Source organism: Excalfactoria chinensis, chromosome 3 (genome assembly GCF_039878825.1).
Source record: "Excalfactoria chinensis isolate bCotChi1 chromosome 3, bCotChi1.hap2, whole genome shotgun sequence".
In the NCBI taxonomy this organism is placed as follows: Eukaryota; Metazoa; Chordata; class Aves; order Galliformes; family Phasianidae; genus Excalfactoria; species Excalfactoria chinensis.
Window position 1 is genome coordinate 24,418,991 of NC_092827.1, and position 16,584 is coordinate 24,435,574.

The window sequence follows — 16,584 nt, forward strand, 5'->3', positions numbered from 1 at the left end:
ACCTTCATTATAAATATAACATATTTTCCCAGCATTTTTGCAATTCAGTAAGCAATGAGTGATAACACCATGGTGTAAAACATCAAATATTATATTTGCTATTTTCTTCTCGGACTTGCCTATGTTCTGACTATTTTTATGTATTTTTTTATGCATTGACTTCAATATCCTACTGAAATTCCAAACTCATTAATTGTATTCACCCTACTGCAGTTTTAATTAGTTTAAGTATTCTTTAGTTCCCACACTGAATTTTATAGAGATGTTGAGCACAGCTAAACTGTTTCTCTGTTCTGCCTTAGACTTTCTTGTACACTGCAGGAGAGACTGTGGCTTTTAAGCCATGGGCCAGGAAAGCTTTAAATACCTGTTGTGATTTTGGTTGTTGTGTATGAAGACAGACAGCAATCTACATTTTCACTCAGTCAAGGGAAGATTATTCCCCTGATGAGCAAGGTCTTCCAGACATCTCAGCAGGAAGAGGAACCAATTCCAACTTGGTCCAATTTTTGCACATTTTTTAGAGCTGTTGTGCACAGCTAAACTGTTCCTCTGTTCTGCATTAGAATTTCTTGTACGCTGCAGGAGAGATTGTGGTTTTTAAGCCATGGGCCAGGAAAGCTTTAAGTACCTGTTGTGATTTTGTTGTGTATGAAGACTGAGAGCAATCTACATTTTCAGTCAGTTATGGGAAGATTATTCCTTTGATGGGCCAGGTCTTCCAGACTTCTCAGCAGGAAGAAGAATCAATTCCAACTTAGTCCAACTTTTGTACTGTTTCTGCCTGCCTGATTTGTCAATTTGGTCTGTCAGCTCTGCTGGCCAGGTTCATCTCTATCTCTTACCTTTTTGATTAAATTGATTAAAAAATGGTAATTCTGAATGCTGAAGCGTGAACAACCGTAGATTAAATAACTATTGTAATACAATAAATTAACATTAGGCAAATTGACCGCTGTCTTACCGGTGTTTTACCACAACTGATATAATTGCTGCAATTCATAAAAGTTTTATGTTCTTTGAAAGGTATATATTCTTAACTTCAATGAAAATAATAAGTTCAGTATGTATTTGCAAATATTCTGCAGTGCAGACAATAAAGAATGTTAACTATACCATCTCTTACCTGTTTTGCAAATGCACATGGGATTTCCATCAGCCTGTGCCAGGCAAGTTGAGTTGTTTATGCATGGATTGTAAGGCAGTTCACAGGGGCTGAAGCGCTGATGGCAAAAGTCACCAGTATAAAATGGAGGACAAATGCATACAAACTGTCCCTGCTTAACAGATTCATAACAGGTAGCTCCGTTCAAGCATGGTTCAGAATCACATTCATTTATGTCTTCACTGCAGTCTGGACCTGTCCACCCTGCTGTACACATGCACCTGGAAAAAATAATAATAAATAAATAAATAAGAGGCAACATATTGGACAAAGGAAAACCCACAATTTATCCCAATCAGTTCCAGGTACTTGTATATGTATATTAAAAAATAAAAATAAAAACAAAAATCAAGAATCCAATGTGAATAACTTTTTTTCTATCAATTGTATCAGCTTGCACTATGAGAAAAAGTTATATAGAGGTTCTTCTCCCACAGTTTATTTAAGTGAACATAAAATGTGTTATTGTGAATCACTAGATTTATCCACTTGAAATTATATCCAGTTTATTTATGCTGACAGAATTGACTGTGAATCTTTTCCAAGCTGTTAAACAATAACAGAAATTGTCAAACAAGGAATACAAGCTTCTTCTAGTTTTAGGAATGGAAAAACATCTTTTCATGTGTGAAATCTCTAAATAGGTACTCGACTGTTGGAGACTACAATTTGCTAGTGATTTCCAAGTTTGCAAAGAAAATTTCCTAATCAACTGCAATAAAGGAAAAGTCTATTCTGCATTCTATGTATGTAACTAATGAATTAATCTACTCACTGCCTGCACATTTAAATATGATTTGAGCATATTCAATTGTTAAAGTGAAATCTGTACAAGGGCACAACATTTGAATGCAATGCTCCTCCACATCAAAGCAAAACAAAAGTTATTTAAGGCCATCTTGTTTTACAAAGATTCCTTGATAATTTTTGTTTTTTCATATATTTTTGAGAGATTAATTGCTGTAATTCATGAAGAGTATGCACTTTGGAAAGTATACACCCTCTTTCACTGAAGACTGCAGGAAATTGCACATTTACTTGCAAATGTTTTGCTGTACAACAGGCAATGTGAAAGATTAACTAGAGCAGCTCTAGTTTTGTCTGAGGTTGCTTCCAGCCATTCAAATATAGCTTGATAGTTCTACTTTGATAAAAGAACATTTTCTTAAACGATAAAAAGAACACTCAATGGAGGGAGCAGGTATTGCTTGCCACACAAAATGAGAACTTGTCCCCTTTAAAACAGAGTGTTTTCTTTAGAATGTTTAATTTCCTGTGTGGTTGGTTTGTGGGGTACAATATCCATGCTACATCAAAGGAAATGGTTATTACTAAGGAGCCTTATCATTTCAAAGTCCTGACTCCTTCAGCAATAAAGACTCAAAATAAGGTTACTGCATCTTATTAATGGGAAGAAAAATAGTCTTTTCTAAAAAGACGATTTCATTCATTACATTAGAAAGCCAAGATGATTTTTAGACTCCTCAAGCAAGCAAACAAACAAACAAAGATAATTCATTATTTATGAGATCATACACAGATAATATAGTTACTGTTCTATTTCTGCCCTTTTTACTAACTTCCAAACTCAGATAAAAAGTTCTAAGAATGCTAGCAAAATATCATTAATGTTTTAATGTTCTTTTAGGGAGTAAAACATAAATATGAAAGATGTTCTTTGTGTTTATTATTCCTTAATTGTTTAGAAATTATGCAAACTTTTGATTTATTGTTTTCACTGATACTTGGTATTTAAGTAATGCCATGCTTTATAAAAGCAAATACTTATAGGCAAATACTTTTCAAACAAAGCTACAAGAATCCTGAACTGAACCCATGATAAACTGCAACCATCATTCACCTGCCTTTTTATTTGATAGGATCTTGATTAGAATGGGCAGTAGGTCTAGTGAAGTCTAGGTCAGTCTGTTAGCTATACAGTACATGCAGTAGTGGTCCATTTTACAGCTAGTTTGTATTCTCTAGCACACTGAATCACATCAGCTAGCAGCATGAAAAAACTGCAGTGCTCAGTAACGAATTTAATCCTTGTAAACTGGAGGCTATTGATTATCTGAAGAAGTAAAATGAGAGCTTGCTTTCCATACATGTAAGCTTTTGAATTTAGAATACTGTTCACTAACATGCAGCACAAAATTCCGGATATATATTTCCAGTCACCACAGAGGCCTCAAAAATTCATTTTTCTTGCATCTATTTCCTACACAAGCATTTTTCTTCTATGGTAGTTTAAACATTCTTTGTTCCTCAGACAGCTGTGACCCATCTTACATACTCCATCTTGCACCTGTAAAAGCTCCATTACGAGTTTATCTCTGATAGTCATTTGGTGCTACTACTCCATTTTTCTATGCCACTCCTAAATGCTTGCCTCAAATTCCCATGTTGCTCCTACCTTCCTCCAAATTCCATCTTGAGTCTCTCTTTATCATCACTCATATTCTTTCTCAATCTACTTTGGTCCCAAAGCTCTCCATTTGTAAGCCATTAAAGCCATTGGCTTGGCCTGAGCTGGGTATCCCTGTTCTAACTTCTGTGCTTCAGTCCACTGACTGCTCTCCCTCCTTCTTTAACTTCAGCTCAGCCCCTCTGGGGTGAGTCAATGCCTGACAAACAACAGCTCTTGGTGTACAAGGAGCTGAGGGATTAAGGGAGCACTACAAAGCTGCAGCTGGTAACCCAAGAGAAGGAAGCTGGCTTTTTTACATAATGACCAGAACAGTGAGAATGACAAAATCCCTTCTACATACCTGGGGCTCTCCCTCACAGTGAAGACTTCGAGATGCTGATACTTGTTATGACCTCTGTTCCCATTCCCACCCCAGTTCTTTTTGAGAAGGATGAGAAATATTGACCTCAGCACTCAGACATTGGCACTGATAGTAACACAGAGAGAACATTTCAACAGTAACTAGCTTTCTTGCTTAAGAGTTTTAGTACTAACACTAATGTTTTTCTGTATGAGAACATTTTGACCATTAGACTTTTAAAACTCTCACTGGACTAATGATCAATTCTTATCCATACATTCCCTCAACTTCTGTTTTGATATACCATGGGTAGCGGGGTTCTTTCCTTTCAGATTACATAGTATGCTTGGGTACATTGCAAGCAAAGACTAGAAACACTGTTGGATTAGTTACCCATGGTGCTACAGCACAATAAGAAAACTCCCACCCATTTTGTACCAAATACAGATACAACTACAGCCATAGTTTGAAATTCTATCTCCTGCCCCTGCTTATCAAAATTGCATGTGTGCATATGGATGGGTGTGTGGGGAGTGGCTTTATTTATATATAAAGCCTTGATCAATTAAGATACTACAGTGAGAGTATATATGAAGAAGCAAAAAATACCTTTTCATGCTACACAGATGCCACCTCTTCATATCTTCAACAAAAACTAGCATTGTTAATTATTTTCTTTCTTGCACCTTCCAGGGAAAGTCATAATTTCTTCCTTGTTAAAATTATACATAAAGTTTACTGTCATTTCTCTCATAATCGAGGAAGAGCAACTACAGTCATCGACCTGGACTTGTGAAAGGCACTTCACACTGCCACACACAAAATTCTTGTCTTGAAATTGGAATTTGCAGATGACACCAAGCTGCTGTGGTCCAACTTACACATAAGAGAGAAGGGATGACAACCAAAGGGTTCCTGACAAGTTTGAAAAGTGGGCTCACACAAACCTCGTGCAATTCAGTATAAGAACTGTAAGGTGCTGCATCTGGGTTGGGGCAGTCCCAAGCACAAGTACAGTCTTTGTGATGAGTGAATTGAGAGCAACCCTGTGTAGAACAACTTGGGGGCATTACATGATTACAAACAGAATAGGAACAGACAGTGTGCACTTGCAGTCCAGAAAGCCAACCATATCCTGGGTTGTATCAAAATAAGTGTGACTACCAGGTTGAGAGAAGAGATTCTCCTTCTCTACTCCTCCTCTCTTTTGAGCTCCCACCTTGAGTACTGCATTCTGGGCTGTCAGCATAAAAAAGACACGGACTTGCTGGTGAGGGTCCAGAGGAGGGCTACGAATCAGATGGCTGGAACAACTCTCCTGTGGAGAGAGGCTGAAATAGTTGAGGTTGTTCAGCCTGGAGAAGTTTCTGGGGAAACATTATAGCAGCATTCCAGTACCTTAAGGGGGACTACAAGAAAAACAGCAAGGGGCTCTTTATCAGAGAATATAGTGACACGACAAGGAAGTAATGGATTTCAACAAGAAAAATGTAGTTTTAGATAAGGCATTAGGAAGAAATTCTTCACTTTTGAGAGTGGTGAAGCACTGGAACACATTACCCACAGAAGTTATGGATTTCTGCTCCCTGAAAGTATTCAAAAGCAAGTCAGATGGGGTTTTGGACAAAATAGTGGTTGCTAATGGAAAGTGTCCTTACCTATGACAGACAGTTGGAAATAGACGATCTTTAATTCAAAGGATTCTATGATTCTATGACATACATTCTGAAAGGGAAAACCTGACAGATTTTGGTGTAAAACATAAATAAATAATGTGGGAATAACTATTCTAGTGCACACAAAGGAGGCAGGAAGTTTTACTAGAATCTCCTTGAGAGACTGGCTCAACAGGAACTCAACTGCATGTAATATGAGGGAAACAGATTAAATGTCAGAACAAGCTTTAATGGCAGCATTAGCACCAAGATGAAAAAAAGCTAACAAAAATGGCAGCAGTATATAAATGACCTTACTTCAGTACAGCATGAAAAACATAGACAACTAGTAGTAATTATCAGTTTGTATGAAACTAGTTGCTTATTCTCTTCCATACTGCACTAGTAATAATAGTTTTTATTTTGTTGTTTTTTTTTTTTTTAAACATACTTTATCATTGCAATATCTTTCTGTGTGGTAGCAGTGCCATAGGGAATTTTTAGTTGATTAACACAAAGTTATAAAGGAAAATAATGGCAAAGTCTAAAATTCCTCCTTCTTTTATTGCTATGGTTAGTAGGCAGGGCCAATTAACTACTGTCAATGGTTTACAGGCTGGTTCTGCCCAGTTCCGTGACTAGTGGGGCGGAGGGATTTTGCAAAATCCACTCCTCCAGAAAAGGGAAACTGGGGAATCCAAAATAATTAAAAACAGTGGCAATGATCTGAGGAGAAACAAACTAATTTACTAAATATCATATTAGAATGCAAGATAACACACTATAATACAATATAATTAGAATTGAAGCTAATAAATAAAATATAATGAGAGAGAGACTGTCCAAACAGCTGAAGGCCTTACACTGTTACTGAAGCAATGCATGCAGTTGGGACAGGCAACGGCAAGGAGAGGTGAAGGAGAGGAGTGCTGAGATGAAAAGCCCAATCAGGTGACCTTGCCAGGAGTTCTATCTCCTCTCTGACCGCAAAGTCCCCTAGGCAGGTACCCAGAACTGGAGCATTAACACATTAACTCCCAGTGCACTCTATGATGTTAAGATGTGGAAAACCAGTAACCAAAAATCATCAAAGCATGACAACTGCTGAAATAGTTACTGCTCACTTGTTGCTGTTTTCTGATATGTATCAGAAAACAAGATACTGTGAATAACAACAAGATGTTTTTCCACAGCAACACTTTCTACTTCAGGCACACATATAATTGAATTATATAGTTTGGTGCAGGTGTACAACCTGCCCTAAAATTCCACCTGTCTATTGTAAAGTGTTGAGCACTGTGAAAGAATAGTCCAGTATCTCAGCTTATGAAACCACCACTTTTTTTTTTTTTTAAGATTGTTTTGGTTAGTCAATAAAGTAGTTCAGTGCCTCAGGCTGCCAATCTGACAAAAGGAAGTTTCATTAGGAGTGAAATAAACAATAATTTATGTTTCCAGTGATGAAGATTAAACAAAGAAATAAATAGCTAAGAAGTTCATCCATATGAGCTCATCTATTACACAATGGTTCTGATGCTCCAATATGTTCACGTCTGCCATTATCAAGATATAAATATCTTTCCAAACTGTAAAAATGTGCAATAAGAAAGTGACCACATTGGAAGACATATTATCTCTGCCCCCTCACCTCTCTCTGAAGAATTAATCAACAAATGAGTAAAGTGCAATTTGTCTTTCACCAAATTGATAGGTGAGTACCAATTCAGCAGTTATAAAATATTTCATCAGCCTTTTTTCAACTGTTAGAATAATGAAGGGAAGCTGAACCCAAGGAAAACAAAATTTTTACCTTTCAAATACATACATTACAATTTCTTAATGTAGCATATGTAGGTGATGATAGCTTATGAGAAGTACATGAATCACCTGCAGTCTTTGAGTTGAACTTGAACTGCTGGTTAAGAAAGCTTACATAGAATACATGAAGACTAGTACTAGAAATTAACTCTATTGTGTGCTTGATTGTTTTAAAGCTTCTAAGAAGTTTCCATCATGGGACACTAAACAGTAAGATAATCAATTAATACAGTGCAGAAAATGTAAATACAATGGTCCTTGCTGCCATATTACCTTGGAAATAAAATTCATCTATAAAAGAGCTCTACAATAAAATCTACACTGAGTACCTTTTAAGATACTTGGCCAGGCTGAAATTTGCCTGATAGAACCTTTACTCTTTTTCTCTGGTTGTATACTGTGTGAAGGCTGTTGAATACAATGTGAGAAAATGTGCTTCCTAAGTTAATGCTACTATTTACAAAACAATCTCTTATTTATTCTGAATATATTACTTTTCCAAATACTGACATAACTTGGCTGCTGTTTTGTATATTATTTATTCACCAACAGGAAATAAAAAGCACTGAGTGAATATATGCTATGGTTTGATGCCAACAGTTATTGCTATTATTTGTATGAGGCATACATTAAGAAACGTACTTGCATTTTTTCATTCAGTACACAATTTTAAACATATTTTTACTACTTTGGAACTTTCTGAAACAGGAATGAAACATGAAGTACAATACAAATAAAGAAAAAAAAAAAAAAAAAAAAAAAAAAAAAAAAAAACAAACTTGTAAATAACACCTTCAGCTTCCTCTGAAAGCTGAAAGTAAAACTGAATATTGACCTGGGAGGAGAAGGATTTGGGGGTTCTACTGCTGGAAAGAGATAAAAAGATTATATTTCTACTATAAGTGTGTAAGTATGCCTTTTGAATGTTTAATATGTACAGAAAAACTTAAGAGAGCTTAAGCAGTTCTCTTATTTTTAGGATGTAATTTCTCTTATATTCTTTAGTTCCCATAATTATCTGTTCAAATTATTTACTTTCAACAACAACTAAAATTTATTATTACATTTTTATCCAGTGATAAGACGAAAAATAAATAATAATAATAATAATAATAATAATAATAATAATAATAAGGTTTTTGAGGAACAAATCCATAAAGTTTTATTTGTTTTCCAGATATTTCTTGCTTAATACTCTGTCTAGAGCAATGAGTTCAGACAATCACAAGGTAACATTCATCTCAAGGAGACAGAAAGCTATATTTCAGCTATTACTTCAAGCACTAGTTCTGCTGCAATTAACTCATTTCTGTTTTAGGAGGTAGTGTTTTTTAAATCCTAACAATAGTATTTCAGATTTCAAATCCCAATTTTTTTAATACAGCTGAATTTGTAAACTAAATAAATGTACATATCTACATTAGTTATTTTTCTCTATCAAATTGCATGAAAAATCATAGATCATTGAATTGAATGCATCTTCCAGTCTACTGGACCAGAGAGTACACACAGTTCCTCTGCATATCAATCCAGCTATTTCCTATGTATCTCGAGAAAGATTTTGAAGCAAACAACCCTATCTACAAAGCTAGATGAAATTATTTTCTGTTTCTGCTGGAAAATACTGAATTAAAGGCTGCCAGCAAAACTGTCACTAGAGGGCGATCTCATTAGAAAGAATGTCTTCTAAAGATCACAAACGCTCAAGAGTTCTAATTAAGAAGTATGCTACAGTACAAGTAAAACTAAACATTATTACCATCACTTGAGACATATGGCTTAGCACCAGAAATACAGTAAGGTTTGGCATCAGCAGTCTTGTTTATAGACCATGACCAAATAGAAATAACTAAACTGCTTTCAGTCATACTTCTTGAAATTCCTATTTTAGACATAATAGGAATCCACCAAAACTGAAAATATACAAAGAAAAGAAAGAAATCATGTTCTTAGGGTACTTATTTTTCCATTTGCTTGGCAGTTCTACCTACTGCATTCAAGATTATAAATAAATAAATAAATAAATTTATCAAATCATCCCTTGAAATATTAAATCTCTTAAAGTCTCTGAGTTGAATCAGAAGGGCATCGTAGTCAGTTCAGCTTAGGAAGTCATCACACAACACAGAATAAAGAAAAAGAAAGATCTGGCTAAACTTGTATTAAGTATGCAAAAGTTCCAAAAACTTGAAGTACTGCTGATCTCATATAGATCATCTGTATACTCTGGTACATAAAGTTGCCCTTTTGAGTAATGCCATCTATTACATAAACTTGCTTTAGACTCGCCTCTGTTCCTGACAAAAAGGTGATGGAAAAGAATATATTACTTTTTAACTTGCCATTTGTTTTCACTAACATCAAAAGCTACATTCTTTGTCTGTGCGTCCTTTCATCCCACACTGCAACAACGGCAATCAGCACAACAACAAAGTACCTCAAGACTGCTTCCAGCATTCTAGGAGAAAACACATACTTTCCATCATTTTAACAGGCAATTCTTCTCCAAATACTGAGTGAAAACCTCTTTGTGAAAACACAGCATCAGTTAAAAAATACTACAGTGAACATTACACAAAGCTTCAGTCTCCAGTATCTTGAATGTTAGCAATTCACTTCAGTAAAGAAGAAAGAAAACTTTCTTCATTCCTTTAAGAACTAGAGGGAAGCAATTGCCATGGTGTGCTCAGGAAACTCACATCATTACATACAGTTAACATTATTGCTCAGATGTTTAATAAATCACCTGGAAAACTCTTAATCCTTGAAAGATTACTGAATAAAAGGCTTCCATATCCCTAGCTGCCTGTTTTCTTGTGCTCTTCCATCTTAACTTAATGACAATCTTTGATGAAAAATCTGACAGTACTGGGTTTACTGTTGCACCTGCCGGAATTGGACTCTTCAGTTCCACCTCCCCCTGGAAATATCTTCCTCTCTGCTACAGTCCAACCTAAAGCATGTAGTTAATTCTGGAGATTGTCGCAATGCCCTTTTTTTTTTTTTTTTTAAAAAAAAAAAAAAAAAAAAAAAAAAAAAAAAGTCTAGTCCGGCTCAAGTACTATCTAAGTTACTGTGCTTTAGCACACAGGTCTTGAGATTAGTCTTCCTTGACCTTGGAAACGTGAAAGGAACAAGCATGCCACACTGAAAAAATAAAAGCTGCCACCACCAAGCAGGTAGGAGCCTCAGTAGGCATTTGTTAAACTTAGAAAATTCAGCAATTGACCTCAAAGCTCTTCACCTAATGCACAGAGATGGCACTGACAAGAAAAATGAAATCTTCTGGTATACTGCTGACAACAAAAGGTACCTTTTGCTTTAAGGAAGTAAAGGAGATCATCCCCAGTCTGTTCTTAACTCCACAGGCAAGAAAAGAAGAACAAGTAAAAGTAATTACAACTGCTGATCTATATTAGAAATAATGAGCATAACAACATTACATGGTAGAAAGCATGCTGCAACTTTGGAATTTAATAAAGAATGATACGTTAATATTATCTTGAAGACAGGTTACTGAGATATTTAGAAAATTTTACATTAAAAATAGTTGTATGTAATGCACAATAATTCAAAAGTCTATGAAAATGAACTCTGCAGAATGATTTGAACTGATCACAGAATCATAGAATCACAAGGTTGGAAAGGACCTACAAGATCTTCTGGTCCAACCATCTTCCCTTTGCTACCACAAGACAGTACAAATGATGAGACAAAGATGTATCAACTATCCCCCACATTTCTGACTGTTTCTAAACTCTGAATACAGTTTTGCAGTTTAAGCAAGTTGTCTTTATGAGCCTTCTCCAACGCTATATGCCTTATTTATTATATTATTATTATTATTATTATTATACTTTAAGGGTTGTCTCTTGATGTCTACTTTAGATCTACTCAATCTCCAAGACAGTAAATTAGAGAAGAAACTGTCTTTGCTCAGTCTGACAGCAAGGCACTACCAAATCTAGTAACAGCATGGGAAACAACACGCATTAAATGAGCTAAGGTTCTGAGTTCAAATAAATAAATAAATAAATCTTACTTTCAATTCCAAATACAGAATACACTGGATATATTATGCCCAGAAACAATTAGGTGCCTGTAAAGAACAGATAACCAAGGACCACTGTAGTATTTAGTATAGAAAATGTCAGGTCATTAGGACATCAGTTAAAAACATAATGCCCCTGTTTCTACAATTAAAGAGCACTAATAAAGCATTTTCAAAACTCAGAGTAGTTAACATATATCAAAGTTTATCTGGTGAATCATTTAGTGTGAACAACACTCACAATGATAATTTCAACATTATAAACTCAGCATTTCAAAGTAGCCTATATGAAAGTCCACAGAGTTTGTCATAAATACTGGCAGTCTAGAAAATACTTTAGAAACAAATTAAGGTATCTCTGGTCTCACATTTATTAACAGAATAATGAAGTTATACACACCCTAACTCAATTTTAGTATATTTCACCTTTGTTAATGATTTAACCTACTATATCAAATTATGATCTTTCTGTTTACCTGATCTTGTATATCTGTAAATTCCTAAGATTATATAAGGCATAAACATAAAACATGAAAACTAAATGTACTGAAGATCACTTAAACTTACTTAAGTTCACCTACCTACCTACATATTTACACCGGTTCAAAGTCTGCATTCACCACTGGCTGCGCAGAGATTTCCCTACTGCAGACTCCTGTTAGAAAAATTTGACTTTCTATGTCTTGGTACCAAGCCTTTCAAAAATTGTCTTCTCCTCAAAAAGACTATTGTTCTGATAGAAAACTATGAAACCAAACAACAAAAAATAATTCACAATTGGTTTCCAAGAGTCAGTTATGCCTTAACGTGTTTTTGAGATAAAACAATCCAACTTTCTACTCAGGCTGTCTCACTGAGTTACTTTAATAGAGCAAATTGATGAAAATTTTATGACTGTCCCTTCCTGATACAGAATGAACAAATCAGGAGATGTGCATAACAGTACTTGTGGGCGCTCATGGCTGGTGTGACTTTTAAATCTGTGCTTCCTTTTCTCTGCTTGTGACCTTCAAAGACAAAGTATTCCCATTTTCACTTCAATAGATTTCTTTCACACATTCAAAGTGGCATTCGGTGGAACTAAGTATGGTAATTCCTGATTCTACCCTAGTCTTCTTGCTTTTGCCAAAGAGACAGTGTTGCTTTATAGGGGACCTATAATAGCGTACTATCTGTAATTGCAGTTTAAATAAACTGTTTTTTATAATTCTTAAATCGATCTATTAGAACAAAGCAGTTTAAACCCCAGGTAAAACCAAGATGACAGTTAATGAACAGTGAATTACCTGCAGAAACTAGTTGTAGGGTAGACAACGTTGATTTTCTAATTTTGAGTTGTGTAAATTTACCTATACTAGAACCATTTCTTGTAGTTTATACATGTGTTCATATATTTCATATTGTTCTATCATATCTATATAACAATTCGTCTCAAAGATACAATTGCTTTATTTGAATATTTTATTCTTTTTCAATTATGTATTTTCTAAGCATATAATTACATAATTGCTAGAATACTTTTAAAATAGAAGTAGAATCATTTACAGAAATGACTGTTATTTGCTTCATTGCTTTTAAATTTTTTTTAATCACTTCTTAATCTAAGAAAACATTTTTTTTTTCTTTTTCTATTTACTTCCACCAGCCACAAGCCACATACTTCTAGTTTCACGTATGTTAGATTGCATGAATTCTATTCTACTAAAGTCTTGTGAAACTATTCTTCATGTTATCTTCATCATCTGAAGATAGAAATATGAAAGTCAATCCTGTATTAAAGTACTGAATTGCTTCACATAACTAAAACACACACAGCTTCATTTTCTCCTCCTCATCTCTCAGAAGAGAACAAATTATAAGAATAATTGACATTCTCAGAAAGATGGAAATGGTGGCTTTCGTTCAAAACAGAATGTCTCGTAATTTAAGATGAAACTTTGCTTTTGTTTAGGCTGTGAAGTTATTTCAGAACAAAATAGTTCAGGTTACATTACATTAGATTTAAAACTGACAAATTTATCTAAGAAAATTTTGATTCTTAACTACTTTTAAACTGTTTTAAGATGTTAGGTAAAATAAGCTATAAAGTTTAACATGTGCAACATATTCATTTAATAATGACATTTTTCATAGAAAATAAATACAGATATAATACTAAAGAGGATGAAGAGCTACATGGTATTCTTTGTGGAACTACTTTTTATCCATTCTGCATGGCTCACCAGGATATAATATCAGCAGCAACGCTCATAATCTTTTCTAAGTTTTATTCCTTTGTGCAAGCATTAAATGCTGCTGATGCATGGAACATCTAATCTGCAGCTAACAATGACTGAAGGTTTTCTCATTCATTTCTAATTTGCTGTTTTAAAACTGTCGGTTCCATTTTTTGTTTTGCTTGATTGATTAAACTTCATATTTTAATAAGGTTTCCAGAAAAATAAAAGTCAACATGCTTTTAGGGAACTGTTAAATGAAGGGCAAAAGGATAAGCAAAACTGAGCCTACATTGAATCATTTGCAACAGATGAGAATTAGAAAAGATCTGGATTATAAGTAATAAGATATTGAAGTCTGTCTTAAAAATTCTTTCAGCTATGTTCTTCTTTTCATGTCATTATTCCTATCCATTCTAGTTTTAATTCTTTTCCCACTCTAATAATACTTAGTGGTGATCACATTTTTGTTATTGCCCTGAGTAGCAGACACAGAGAGGAAAAAATAAGAATTACTGAATTTTCATATAAATTCCATTGCTATATAACAAGATGGGGAGAATGACTGCCTCTGAAGATCAGTGAGATTAAAAAAAAAACAACAAAACAAAAGAAAAAAAAACACCAAAACACCAAAGTGCTAAAAACTACATGCTCTCTCCAAGGATTACACCATAAGTAGGCTATAGCTAAACGAATAAATCAAAGAAACAATGCTATCCATTTTCATTTGTACAGAAAGCAATTGGGAATTTTTTGTTCAATTGTTTTCATTATACCATATCTCATAATGAACACACAGCTTTTCTCTCCCTCTTACATCCTCATTAAGACTTATCCACTCTTTTATTCAGTACTTTAGCTTGTATACCTGTCGTCTACTGCTTTAACCACCTTATGGTCAAACTTGAAAAACAGAAATACCCTAACTTTGTCCAAACTGTTTCTCTAAACCTTTGCCTCTTTCATCTTATTGTTTTTAATAGAAATTTTAAATTAATTTGTTTAATAGTGCCATTTTTAAAAAGGAATTCCCTGAGGCTTTCTAATCCAGCTTTTGTCAAACTACTTCAGAGTCAACTCTTCCACCTCTGGAAACCTATTTCACTCCTACTATTTCTAATCTCTCTTTGTCCTTGGATGTCAAGTATTTCTATGTCTTTTAGAAGCACCAGAGTACTTAATTCACCTGTTAGATACTTTAGACTGCACGGTGTGTGCTTACATGGCTTTAAAGCTGGTCCTTACAGATGACTGATAGATTCCTCCTTTGGTCCTTACTCTTAATACCCTTCCAGTTGCACATGTTCAACTTTCTATACATTTTCTCTTCAGTAGTTCAATCCAAGCTTGAAATTAAGGAAGCTTAGGATTCAGAACAGAAAGACAAAGGGTACCAAAAGGTCTAAGAATTTAAGATTTTTTTTTCCAATCAGTCCACTCTTTCTCCGCCCTCTGTCAGTACAGGAAAAGACATGAGCTAATGTTAAGAACCAGTGTGAGTGTCCTAGCTGGGCATCAGTTGGTAGGAACTGAGTTATTGCTCATGTATGACTTGTTTTGTATTTAAATACATGATTACCAATATCCTTTTCCACTTTAGAAATAGATTTTATCTCAGTTCACCAGTTCTACATTTTTTATTTTTTTATTTTCTATTATTATTATTTATCTTTCATTCCTCTCCCTCATCCCACTGGGAGGGAAAGGGGGTAAGCAAATGATTGTGTGGTGCTTAGCTAAATCTTGGGTTAAAACACAACAATAGGCCACTACCTGTCCTCCAAATCAGTTATGAATTATGCCAATCGATGCTTAAAGACACTATGTTCTCCATCTCACCTCATCATCTGCAGGAGAAGAAATAAAAGGGAAGCTTACATCCATGACCACTTCCCCATCCTCACTTCAAACACCAGAGAAATGAATCTCAACAGCAATACAGTTCAGTCTCTTCCTTTCTTTCCTGAATGCATATGAGAACTGAAAAACTGCAAATACAAAATCTCACATTTTACATGTAAAATGAATTGTACTAGAAAGGAGTTATAAAGTGCAGAATGACTCATATTAATTTATGTTTTATGATTAAAACTCTCTACTGATCCCAAAATTTTGAGTGATCTACATATTAAAACTGATGAAAAATACAATTAATGACAACAAACAAACATACAAACAAACAGAAAAAAAAATATTGAGGCAGGAAGAGACCTTTGGAGATTGTCTAGTTCTGGATCTTGTCCAAATTTGTTGGGTTTTGACTAACTCCAAAGCCTTTCTGGGCAACACATTATAGTGTTTAGTCGCTGTTACAACAGTGTATTACATTTAAATAGACTATCCCACATTTCATTTTGTACCCACTGCTTCTTTTCCTTTGGCTGGGCACTGCTGAGAGGAGTCTGTCTTCTTCACCAGTCCCCTCCCCTCTGGTATTTACACATTGACAAAACCATTCATTAACAAGTCACATCATCAGATGATATCAAGCTAGTCAGACATGCTTTTGTCTTTGTAAATCCATGCTCCTGACCACATTCTTTCATACTGTGTGTGAAAATAGTTTCCAGGATTATTTGTTCCATGATCTTCCCACAGATTGAGGCTGACTACACAATAGTTTCCCAGATCCACCTTGCTTTTCTTGAACAGAGCAGTGACGTGTTCCATTTCTGGCCTTTCCTTTTCTGATTTTATTTGGTTTTTATTTTCTTCTATACATCCATTTTCTGTCTTTCTTCCAATTCGCAAGAACGTTTCCCAATCACCTAAACTTTGCAAAGATAATCAGGAGTGGACTGACAGTGATTCCCTCAGCAATCATGGGCACATTCTATCAGGTTCTTGCAGCTGGAAGTCTCTCAGTACCATCATCTATCCCTTCCAGTGCTGCTTTGTGGCCCAG

The 16,584-nt window shown here is 34.9% G+C and overlaps 1 protein-coding gene across 1 annotated transcript in view; it reads right to left on the reverse strand.

Annotated features, from left to right (window-relative positions):
• The window catches only part of EYS (eyes shut homolog), a 710,358-nt gene that overhangs the window by 421,923 nt on the left and 271,851 nt on the right, over positions 1–16,584 (reverse strand). Inside the window, exon 22 of the mRNA XM_072333503.1 lies at positions 1,127–1,386. Within this exon, the coding sequence (XP_072189604.1) occupies positions 1,127–1,386 (260 nt within the window). The remainder of the gene's footprint in view (positions 1–1,126; positions 1,387–16,584) is intronic.